Source organism: Pleurodeles waltl, chromosome 1_2 (genome assembly GCF_031143425.1).
Source record: "Pleurodeles waltl isolate 20211129_DDA chromosome 1_2, aPleWal1.hap1.20221129, whole genome shotgun sequence".
Taxonomy (NCBI): Eukaryota; Metazoa; Chordata; class Amphibia; order Caudata; family Salamandridae; genus Pleurodeles; species Pleurodeles waltl.
In genome coordinates this window covers 1,026,073,297-1,026,085,547 of record NC_090437.1, presented here as the reverse complement: position 1 = coordinate 1,026,085,547, position 12,251 = coordinate 1,026,073,297, and the positions used below count along the sequence as shown (strand labels likewise).

General features: G+C 47.8%; 1 protein-coding gene across 2 annotated transcripts in view; it reads left to right on the top strand.

Moving 5' to 3' along the window:
* WDR19 (WD repeat domain 19) overlaps nt 1-12,251 on the top strand; it is a 601,305-nt gene that overhangs the window by 64,147 nt on the left and 524,907 nt on the right. For both annotated transcript variants that reach the window (XM_069202086.1, XM_069202080.1), the window contains exons 6-7: nt 74-189; nt 4,669-4,746. In XM_069202086.1, the coding sequence (XP_069058187.1) occupies nt 74-189; nt 4,669-4,746 (194 nt within the window). The remainder of the gene's footprint in view (nt 1-73; nt 190-4,668; nt 4,747-12,251) is intronic.

Sequence of the window (12,251 nt, the reverse complement as noted above, 5' to 3'; positions counted from 1 at the left end):
CCGTAGTAAATACATATTTTAAATTTGGTTTTATATTATTTTGCAACTGTTAATTTATCAATTTATATTTTAGGTAAACATACTAAGCGGATAACTTGTGGTTGTTGGAGCTCTCAAAATCTTCTTGCACTGGGAAGTGAAGATAAAGTTATAACTGTTAGCAACCAGGAAGGTGATACTGTCAGACAGGTAATATAGAAGCACCTGTACATATTCACTTCTTAATGGCATTATTTTAACCGTATCCATTGAAAACTTCAGGACAGAAATGTAAAAAATTGATCAGATACTTATAAAAACTTTAAACCAACATATGAGCTGCCTCTAAGCCAGCTTTCTGCATCTGCATTCTAAAATATTTTTGCTTTTAAGATACTTGAACTTAGATTGATATTAAGGATTTGAGCAAGCCAGGTAAGCCACAGTTGATTCTTTAAATGGATGGAGGAGCAATTGCCTTTAAACCAAAAATACAGTATAATCTTTAAATTGATCGATTGCTAGTTAAATAAATTGACTCAACAACCATGTGACTACTATTAAACCTTGATTTGCCAGAAAATGTTACTTGATCTTTGACTTCAAAGTAAAAAGGGAGGATAGATAGATAGATATGACCTGGTTGGATAAAGTAAGTCATCTACAGTGGCGCTTAAAAGGACCATCAGGAGAGAAAAGTGGAAAAAAAATAACCTTTCCTCTATAGCACTCTCCCTCATAGAAAATGCAATGTTCAAATGTCTGTCTGCACCATTACCAATGCTTGATAATTAGAGCATTAAGGAGTGAACATACTGTTTTCCTGATGGTAGTCCAGAGTATTTATTACATCTGGAAATTAAATGTCGATTTATTTGGGAGGATCTACCAAAGTTTCCAAACTTAACCAACAACAAACGGAATTTAATCATCCATTTTGTTTGATAGTAGTTCATCCTTTTTCTGCAATGTAATATATATTTACTCACCTAATGTATGTTTTCGCCGTGAATTGTCCCTTATGTCTTACTGCTGCCAGTCTAAATATGTATGAAAAATAGTATTCATTATTGTGACATGGTTATATGCTAAAAAGATAATCTTGTGTATTCAGCCTTAAGATGTCTGCTTTAACTTGACTGATTAAATAGCTCCACAGGATTAAATAATTTTTAGGGACTGGTCATAACCAATTATAGGGCGAAGAAATAAAACTCTAATCATTGAATTCTGTTTGGGGCTTAGCAGTGTGATCATATAAATACTCAGATGCCATTGAGGGAGTTTGAGGTTACCCACTGATTGTAGCACCATCATTGTAGCATTATCTGTCTTACCCTGTCTTTCTCCCACACATCAGTCCTCTCTCACAATTTCCTATCCACTGGTTGCACCAGGTCTGACTGATGTTCATCGGTGGTTCATACATAGGGTATGGGCGATCTGATTTAGAGTGATATTACAGTGTTATTACTCACATAGCCGTTTCACAATATTTTTAGCATTATGTATACATGCTCCAAATCCAGTCTTAATGTGCCCTGTTCTTCCTTACCCCAAGCTCATCTTCCCTGCTCTGTTCTTACTACGAACCTTGTGCTTCATGCTCTCTTGTTACCTTTCTCGGCTCAGCTCCCCATTCCCCAAGCCCCCTTCCCCCTGGAAAACATACTCTTTTGCTCTCAACTGCTTTCACTCCTCCCTCACTAGACACTCACCTCTTCCTTCTTCTGCCCCTGTTGCTGCCTTTCTCTGAAGCTCAGCTGATGCTTAGAGCGTTTGTGCATACCCTAATGCTTTTCCGCCGAGAGCTGCAGTGGAAAGAGGCTAGAGCAGTAAATTGAAGTACATTGGATGGAGGCGGTAGCTACCTGACCGTATAAGGCAATAGAAATGAGCAGCAGGGTTGAATCTTCCCTGTGAGGACAGCATTTACCGCATGTAATCCTGCCCAGCTGTTTCTTGGCTTTCATAGATGACCATCAGAGCTTTTTGTGTGGCTGATCAGACCCTATCATTACAATCAGATTGCTAATGGTAGTCACTATCCTGATTTTGAGCAATTTGATTGGTTGGCCAATGTTAGCATTCCATGAAATGTGTTAATAGGTAACTGAAATGAGACGTAATGTAAGAAGGATGGATAATAATCTAAAATAATTTGTCAACATATGTGATATTTTTAGAAGTCTTTGTATTGTGCTGTAACAAATATTGATGGTTATTACCTGCTTTTAATAAAAATAAAAAAAAAGTTATAGACTTTTACGGTGAGAACCGTAATACAGTAGGTTGTTAGCGGTGTAGTAGAAATAAACATTGTTGCATCCATAGTGATGGCAAAAGGCAGGGGAAAAGCAGAGACATTGAAGATGGTAGGCATTAGTACAGCATTACCACTACCAGAACACATATAAATACCGACTATGAAGACAAAGGGTAAGGAAAGGAGGGGGCGAGTATAAAACAAAAATATAGGCAGGCTATTGGGGCATGTGTATACAATGAAATGCAAGAAAGTAGACACCTGTAGTCCCACTGTTGTGTTCCATGGGCAAATTTTAGTTTATGTATACACCTAGGAAAAATGCATATTGTCTTATTGTCTGCAGGGAAAAACTTCCAGCCAGCAAGTGCCCGTCTAAGGAAACTAAACGGTAGCAGCCAAGAGTGTTGGCAAGTTGTGCGTGCAGGCAATGTTGGCTAGGCCAGACGTGGAGTAATGCAAAGGATATCATTCCCAGATCACAGGAGGGTCAGTGGCGGCTGGCTCATATTTACAATTGGAGGTTGGGAGGGGGGATACAGGAAGAATACATATTTTTTTTTAAATGGCACCTGATGACAATCTTCTCTCGTCTCTCCGATGTGCGATGGTCACGGGACCCAGGAAACTGCACAAACCAATCCTGATGCTGGTTTCATGCTGATAACTAGCATCAAACAAGTGCCAGGATTGATGGGAGATGCCTCTCTCAGCGCTCACCAGAGTGCTGGAGGCCTGTGCTTTATCTAACTCAGCTGCCTTAATACAGCTGGGTTAGAGAAGTTTAAAGTGCGCATGTCAGGCTGTCCGTTGCTATACAGCCGGCCAAAGGGGCATGCGCACTTTAAATAAGTGCACAGCTCCCTGATGTCACTCAGCAGCAGTTGCCCTGCCCCATTCAGGATAGGGCACTGAAAAATAAAATGGTGATAAACAAAGTTTATTACCATTTTATTTTTCCATCCGGGTTTTTTTTTGGCGGGTGCTGCTTCTCTGCCCACGTGGAGGGGCCGCCCCGAGGAGGGGGACTGTTTGGGAGGAGTGAGTGCGGGGGGAGAGAATCATGTTTGGCCAACGCCTGGAAGATGGGATATTTCCAGAGGCCTCTGGTATGTTTCCTTCTCAGGGCAGTACTTTCTGGGCCAAACCAATAGTGAGTGCTGCCATGCTTATAAAGCAGGAGGAAGGAAAGCCTTCCAACAGCGCGTGAATGTGCGCTTGGCCAACAGCAGAGCCAAATTGAGAAAGTGCACTGTCATTTTGTTTATAATGGTGCGTGGGATAGAGCCCAGGGCGCAGACCTACCAGCTGTGAAGGGTAGTTAATTAACTCATTTGCACGAGCTGCAAAGTAATCTAACCAGTACTGGGATAGGGACGCACAAGACCATACAATGTGGTGCAAGTTAGAGTCTGGAACTTGACAATGAGGGTAGCAGGCATTCGCCCCAGGGAAAAACGTGTTCGTCTTGGCGAGAGGTAGATATGTGCTATGCAGTTTGAAGAATTGGATGAGTTTGAACATGAGTTTTCAGAGGCAGCAGCCAGGTAAGCCGGCACCCTATCCAATCCCATTGCTTCCTGGGGAACACCTACTCCGTTTCGGTTTCCCACTTCTCTCAAGGCTGACAAGGTAAATCTAGGTGTACTCCCCAACAGCCATGGACAGCCAGCTGACTGTTGCCCATGGTGTGGAGATATTGCATTAAATCATGAGATGGAGGTTCTGTGGCCTCAATGTTCCAGCTGATTCATAATACATGAACCAATGTGTGGTACACTAGAAACTGCTCCTTGGGAATGTTAAGCTAATCTGTTAACTTGTCAAAGGGCATTAAGGTGCCATCCTGGAAAGGATCACCTATGGTCATCACTCTCCCTCTACACAAGCCCTGTCGGTCAGTGGGTGTCATTGAACCCTGGTTGCATGGGGGACTCAGTAGATGAATGGCGCAAGCATAGGGAAGAGTTAGAGTTAGAGTTGTCATACGCAGACCCCTGTGAAAGCAACAATGTGCCACGCGAAGAAGACAATGGACAGGAGCTTTAGTCTGAGTAGGTTGAAATAAGTGTAGGATCTGTTTCAGGCACTGGGGGGGGGTGGAACCAGCAGCTTACCCTATTTACTACCTGCTATCTACAAAAGCGCAGCCTAAATCTTTTTCCTTTAATTCTTTACCATTTCCAGTACCTTGGAATAAAAGCTTAAAGTGTTTATACTTATAGACACCCTCAGGACTGCCATGTCACATAACTCACAATGCACCAAAAGAATACGCACTCTGTTCAGCTATATTCTTCTGTGTAGTGCATCTAAAATGTGGCGTTTTTGTGCTGTGCCATTAATTGTTGCGTTTCATTCTATCAGGTTTTACTCTTTTTGCAAATCTGTCGGAAATTTTAGATTCCATTTTTTTTCTGTAGACTTCTGTAAGAGCTGAGCCCAGCGACATTCAGTTTTCCGTGATGAAAACCGATGAGAGATCAGCGGGAGAAAGTACAGTAAGACAATTCAAAGAATCTTTTACAATGTTTGTGACATTAGTGATCCTGAAATGTAACTGAATCTGCCAGAATCGTCAATTTGACAGTATCCCGCTGCTTGTCCTATATGTCTACCACTCATGGTATTCCTTTCCACAGTGCCATGACTCTTTGCCTTCTTCATGCGTTGTCTTTGAACCTTGTTTTGCTGCAGTCAGGCGAAGGCTGGAGCCTATGCTGCTTTGACATTTTTTAACTGCATCCGAATTTAAGACCATTCCCAACAGATTATTCCTCTACTCCCGCTCTTTCCGTATTAGAACATGCGCAATATAGTGTATCTAGAGCTCCATTTAAAAAAAATCTAAATTCCTTCTTTATTTTTTTTATTGCAAACTAGAAATATCAATGGATTAAATGGAACAAATAAAAGCACTCGTTATATGTATACATTTTGGAATGGTGCAAAGAACCATCATTACAAAACAAACCACAGCATGATGCCATGCTCGAGTGTATCATAAAAGAGACCAAACATACTACAGCTGCTTTGCTTCTGAATTGGCAGATTAAAAACCTGGGTGACAAGCATGAGGAGTTTTCCTGTAGAATTACTGAGCTGGAGCAGAGAGGATCAGACATGTAGGGGAGAATCAATGTTCCACATTTCAATAAACACCAACTCTCAAAAATGATTTTATTTCTGTTAAACGTAAGGAAGAAGAGCTTTCAAATCACTCGAGAGACAAAAATACATTTTTTAGGGCTTCCAAAACACAGAGAAAACTGTTCGAGTCCAATAACTCTTCTTTAAGAAACATATTTGACGTGGGTTCACTGGGGATTGAACAATTACTCACATGCATCGACTACTATTGTAACTTCCAAAGCACTCTAAATTTACAGTTTTTGGCAAATTCCACACGCTTTTTTTTTTTTTAAATATATTTTATTAACCTTTTGTTGCTTTACATTTATACGTTTGCTCGAGTTAACAACTTGCATTTGTTGTATGTGAGCATTAAACAGTCTGCATTTGTGACACACATTATACAATTTTAGTTACTTATTACTTTGGTATTGTTAACATTTTCTATGCATTCGTTGGTACTTGGTGTTGATATACCCGACCCTATGACGAGCCGTACTATACACTTCGCAATCTTACACTATCAATTTAACTCATATATGTGATCAGTCAACTTAAACCCGTTCTACTCTGTACTTTAAATAGGAGAATGAGAGCGAAGCAAACTGAGAAAAAGAAAAAAGAGAAAAAGAAAAATACAAAAATGGATAGAGAAAAAAAAAAGAAGAGGGGGGGAAATAAGCAAGATAGGAGAACAACTTTACGGCGTTATGTGGGTGGGATTTGTAGCTAACGGTGTTTGAGGAGTTAAAGCATGTAAGCATGTAGGGGGAGGCCAGGCGCACCATCGCGAGAGGGGGGACAACAGGCCGTTCGCTTCATCCCCGTATCCAATGGTGATATAGTATTTGGTGGCTCGTTGGTTTCTGTTTCGCGTTCCTCAGTGTGGGCTCTACGAGTGTTCAGTTACCCCATGGAATTCCCTGGGGGTCCCAACCCATAGGTCAATCCACCAAGATGTGCTAAGTATCTCCCACCATTCCCATTGGGGCTGCTGCTCTCTTGCATAGTCCATCCCAGTTCGCCACTAAGTCTTCCCAGGCCGGGGCAATAGGAACCTGACGGATGCCCTTGGCCTCCTCCGCCTTCAGGACCTGTAGTTCAGCCCTGGACCATTTCGTAACATCCTTTTTCCAATCAGCCAGTGAGGGGTGGTCTGAGGATTTCCAGCCCTTTGAGATCAATCTTTTGTAAAGGGCCAGGGTTAGGTCCAGGAAACGCCCTCTTACTTTCCCGTTTAATGCTGCCGGCCTGAGACCCAGTAAGCGCAGTTCCGGGGTAGGGAGTAACTCCGTACCGAATAGCTGGGACAGAATAGACAATATCTCCTTCCAACCAACCTGAAGCACTGGGCACCCCCACACCATATGGTCAAAGTCTGCCTCACCCCCCCGACATCTTGAACACGCCCTGGGGGGCCCCCCCTATATACGGAATAGTCGGTGCGATGTTAGGTACGTTCTGTGCAGGTAATTATATTGGATGTATTTTAACCGCGCATTCCGTGTGATCGTCTGGGGGTATGCCAACGTTTTGTTCCACTCAGGGTCAGACAAGTCCCGCCCAATCGTGCCTTCCCATCGCTCCCTCAATGACTGCAAGGGATCTAATATGGATTGTAACTGGGTTCGGTATATTTTGGTTATCAAGTGGGGCTCCTCCCCCGACGTCAGTAGGAGGTGCAATACTCCGTGAGGAGTGGGTTCAGCGTTTATCGTGCACCGGTGGTCCTTCAGTGCGTGCACTAACTTCCCGAAGAGCAGGAACTGACCCCGGGGAACACCCACACCCGTTAGATCAGCAAAGCCCCTCAGTACCCCCCCCTCGAATAGTCCACCCATGGTCTCAATCCCTGCACCCGTCCAGGGACCGAGTCCCAGGCTTTTCGGTCCTTTCCCCCCAGACTCCATAATCAGTGCCGAGAGTGGTAAGGCCGGGGAGTATGGTGGGCCCACTCCTACTCTCTTCGCGCATCTCTTCCAGCATGCCATTGCGACTTTTAACATCATGTTGTTTCCAGGCAGGACTATTTTCTTGCCTGTCATGAGTGTCGCAATCCGTGACGTGTCCATTACCCCCTGGGTTGTCCACAGGTCCAGGTGTCCCTTGCCCGCCAGCCAGCCGGCTACCCACTGTAGTTGGGATGCCAAGTAATAAGCCTCAAAGTCGGGGGCACCCAGTCCTCCCATGCGGGTCGGCCTACAAGTGGTCGTGAGTGCAGTGCGTCTACGTCCATTGTCCCAAATTAGCTCTCTGAGCAGTACGTTCAAGCCACGGAACCATACCAGAGGGATCAACAATGGTAAATTGACAAAGTAGTAGAGGAGTCTTGGAAGCATGATCATTTTAGATAGTGCCACTCTGGCCATTATTGATAACTTCAGGGAGCGCCAAAACCCTACCGAGGACCTCAAGGATCGAGTCGCTTTGCCAAGGTTACCCTCCCTGAGATCTTCCAATTCGTGGAATATTTGAATACCCAAGTACCTGAAGGACCGAGGGGCCCAGTTCACGTCTGTCGGGCATGTTGGTGGGCGCTCGCAACCCGCAGTCAAAGGGAACACGTATGTTTTGCCACAGTTTAGGCGCAGTCCCGAAACCACCCCGAAGTCCTCCAGTGCCCCAAGTGCCCAAGGGATACCACTGGGACCGTCCCTAAGATAAATTAATATATCGTCAGCGTAAAGGGAGACAATGTGTTCAGTTGGCCCCCACTCGACCCCCCCTACCCACACCCCCCTCCCTCAGCCGAGTCGCCAGGGGCTCGATAGCCAGGGCAAACAGTAGTGGGGAAAGGGGGCACCCCTGTCTAGTGCCACGGAACACCGGGTACGCCCTGGAGATTGTTCTACCCGTCCTCACCCTTGCTAGCGGGGACGAGTACAACAGGTCCACCCATCTAACCCAGTTTTCTCCCAGACCCATTTTTAACATCACCGACCTCAGGTAGTCCCACCAAATTGAGTCAAATGCCTTCTCGAAATCCACCGCCAACAGGGTCCCCGCCAGCGGCCTCAGTTCTTCGGGCATGTGTAATACAGAGAAGAGTCGCCTAAGGTTTAAAGAGGTGCTGCGACCGGGAATGAAGCCATTTTGGTCAGCATGTATCAGTGTGGACATGTGGGGAAGCAGTCGGCCGGCTAAGATCCTGCTGAGGATCTTGAAGTCACTATTTAGCATGGATAGCGGGCGGAAGTCGGACACCGAAGCCTCCCTGTTGGCTGTCTTGGGGAGTGGGACTACCAGCGCCTCACGTAGTGTACATGGTAGCTCCCCCTTTTGTATTGCCTCCGCATACATCTCCGCCAAGCAGGGAGTCAGTAAGGATTTATATTTCTTGTAAAAATCCATAGGAAGGCCGCCTGTACCAGGGGTCTTCCCAGGGGCCAGTTGCGTTATGGCATCATTTATCTCTTCCATGGTCACTGGCCCTCCTAGCCTATCCCTATCCTCGAGATCCAGCACCGGTAGGGGGATCCGTAACAGGTAGTTGTCAAATGTCGCCGTCTCCAAGTCGTTAGGTCTTCTATACAGGTGTGCGTAATAATCCCTGAATGCGTCATTGATGGGGCCTGGGCATAGCCTACGGTTTCCCCTTCTATCCAGCACGCTTGTGATGGGTTCACTATCTCTGTTTGGGCGCACCAACCATGCCAACAGTTTACCCGACCTCCCCTCCTCAGATTGTATGGATGCTAGATATTTTTGCATGTCATGGCATCTTAGTCTTTCTTCAGCCTGTGAGTGTTCTCTGCGTGCTTGATTATATTTTTCATCCTCTTGCGCTGCAGGGCCCTGTCTTAGCTCCCCCTCGTGTATGACCTCCTCCAGGGCGGTTAGCTCCCTCTCTAGTGTGCGCCTCACTCCCGCCGACTGCCCGAGACAGAAACCCCTCGTCACCACTTTGAGTGTCTCCCACTCCACCGCCCTGGAGGGGGTGGATCCCTTGTTTGTTTCAATGTGTTCTGTTAGGTGGTTGCGCAGTGCCTCTCTATATGCCTGATCTTCGAGTGTCGCAGGGGCCCGTCTCCATGACGGGATGGGCGGCCTGTCCCGTGATACCCTCATCGTTAGTAGTAGAGGGTTATGATCCGATATTGTGCGAGCAAGGTATTCAGACTGGGTCATATCGCGAGCCAGTCCCGAGGTGCAGACCACCCTATCAATTCTAGTGTGCACTCGTTGGAGGCCCGAGTAAAATGAATAGTCCCTGGCGGTTGGGTGCTGCACCCGCCAGACTTCCACTAACCCCCAAGTACTCAACCACTCAGTTAGATTTTGTGCTGTTTTAATTGATGTTGCCCCTTGGAGCGGTGGGGTAGACCTATCCATGTTTATATCTAGTACTGCGTTGAAGTCCCCTCCTATTAGTACTTCCCCTGTGCTCTGGCGGGTGAGGTGACTTGATAAGCCGATCATGAATGGGATCTGATCTTGGTTGGGGGCATAAATGCAACTCAGAACTAACGGGATCCCCTGTAGTTTCCCCTCCAGTATCACAAACCTTCCCTCTTTGTCAATGCTGGAAGACTCAACCGTCAGTGGGACCCCCGCTCTAATCCAAATCAGTGCGCCTCTTGCATAAGCTGAATACTCCGTGGCAAAAACCCGCCCCCTCCACCTCCGTCTTTGTTTCTCTCCCTCGCCCATTGCCAAGTGGGTCTCCTGCAACATTGCTATCTGCACCCCCCTTCTCTTGAGGAATGATATAACTCTGTCTTTTAGCCGGAGTGCCCATCCCCCTGACATTCCAGGTTATAAGGTTGTAGTCTGCCATCCAGTGCTTGGGACCTGCTTGTGGCAGGTCTGGTGCGCCCTTGATCTCAATAGCCTCCCCCACATGCCCACCCCTCTACTGTAGTCGGATTTCTCCACCCATTTAGCCGATTTAACTTGTAAATGTAAACCCCAACTCCCAAACCCCAGGGCGCCTCCGGAACTGTAGGTTGCCCAATAAACTGTGCTATAATGCAACTTTTCCAAACACATAACTGCAGTACTCGCCAGCCAAGTCGGACAGGCAAGAGTCGAGTCGGGGGGGGAGCCAGGTCCGAAAGGGGCCACTCGCTCAAGCAGTGTGCTATGTCTCTGGGCGCCGCTTCACGTCCGGGCTATACGAGCTCGTCGGCTGTCTGTGGGGTCACACTCGGTGCTGGCGATAGGCCCTCCGAGTCCTCGGCAGAGGACACCGTTGTATCATCGGACTCTTCTTCGGTCCCTCCTCGGGGGGGGGGGCACCTCACCACCCACCCGAGCCGCCGCCTCTAGGGCCGCCCTCCTGTCCGTTTCTCTCTGCGTTTGCGTTGGTGCCAACCGAGGGCGGTCACTTGATCTCTTCCCCTTCGGGGCTCGGCGGGCTCTTCTCGCTCCAGGGCTTTCACTTGCAGGTCGCACTTTTTGGGATCCACGCCTCTCAAGCCATTCCCATGCTTCCTCCGGCGATTGGAAGAATGTGGTCTTGCCCTCCACCATCACTCTTAGCCTGGCCGGGTATAATAGCGAATACTGGATCCCTTCGTCTCGCAGGGCTCTTTTGACCATTAGGAATGAGTTTCGCCTGTTCTGGACCTCCAGCGTGAAATCCGGGAACAGTGTAACTTCCCCGTTCCCTACTTTGAACGGGCCCGTCTCTCTGGCTTTCTGTAGGAGGATGTCCCTGTCTCTGTAGTGCAGAAGTTTAGCGATTATAGCACGGGGGGTCTGCCAGGAGCTAGAGGTCTCGATGGTACACGATAGGCACGTTCCAGGGTGTAGAAGGGGGTCAGGCATCCCGGCGCAACCACCTCGCTCAACCATTTCTCCAGAAAGCCCACCAAGTTTGACCCTTCGGTCCCCTCAGGGAGGCCTACCACTCGCACATTGCTCCTCCTGTTTCTTCCCTCCGCGTCTTCGGCACGTTGTTCAAGTCTCGCCACTCTGTCGGTCAATGAAGTTACCTCCGCCGCTATGTCTTTCTGCCTTGGTACGATGTCCGCTAATATGGTTTCCGCTTCTTTGACCCTGTCAACCAACTTGTGATGGTCAGCTCTCAGGAGCCCCACCTCAATCGCAACCTGGTTGATGTCACGTTGCAATGTTGATTTGGTATCCTCTATGGCCCCCAGTATCTTGTCTAGGGTGTCCTGAACTTTAATTTGGGATTGGTTTAGTGAGTCTGCTTCGCTCACCCCAGGAGGCAACTCGTGGTCCATGGTTCTATTCTTGTGACGGCCCTTGGGGGGCATCGGTCCGGCAAGCAGGCGCGCCTCGGGGGCCCCGGCAGACGGCCCGCGCGCGTTCGTGTGAACCACAACTAGGATTGTCCCTTCTTTTCGGACTTTGGAGCTCTAACTTCTACTCTCTGTCCTTTTTGGCCGAACTCCAAGAGCTCCGCTGGTTGTGTCTAAATTGCGGCTCCCAGGATGGGGGGCACTCATGCAGTAGGTCGCTGCTAATTACTCCCTATTTCAGTCCCGGTGCCTTTGTTCGGATTTCCAGTCAGGCCCTGCCCTGGCAGCCAGATCCAGGCGCCCGCCACAGCCAAGGCCCAGTCATCCAACCAATGGGGCACTCACCCACTTTCCAGTCCTCTTTCCGTGCTCAAGGGTGTCCACCTGATCGTGTTCGTAATCTTCTCTCCGGAGTCAGTTGTGCCCCAAGACGTCCGGTGGCTCCGCGGTCCCCTCACGCCAGACAGTTGACCCGGGGCCGTCCGTTATGCGCACCTCTCTCAAGGCGCAACACATGGGGATCCGTGTTCAACTACTGAACCTCCACAGATGACACACTCCGTTAGGCAGCCCATCCCGTTGCCTTTTCCGTGCCCAGGTACTCCAATTGGGCCAAGTACAATGCCCTCAGGTCGGCTCTGGCAAAGGTGGGGCCGTTACGCCCG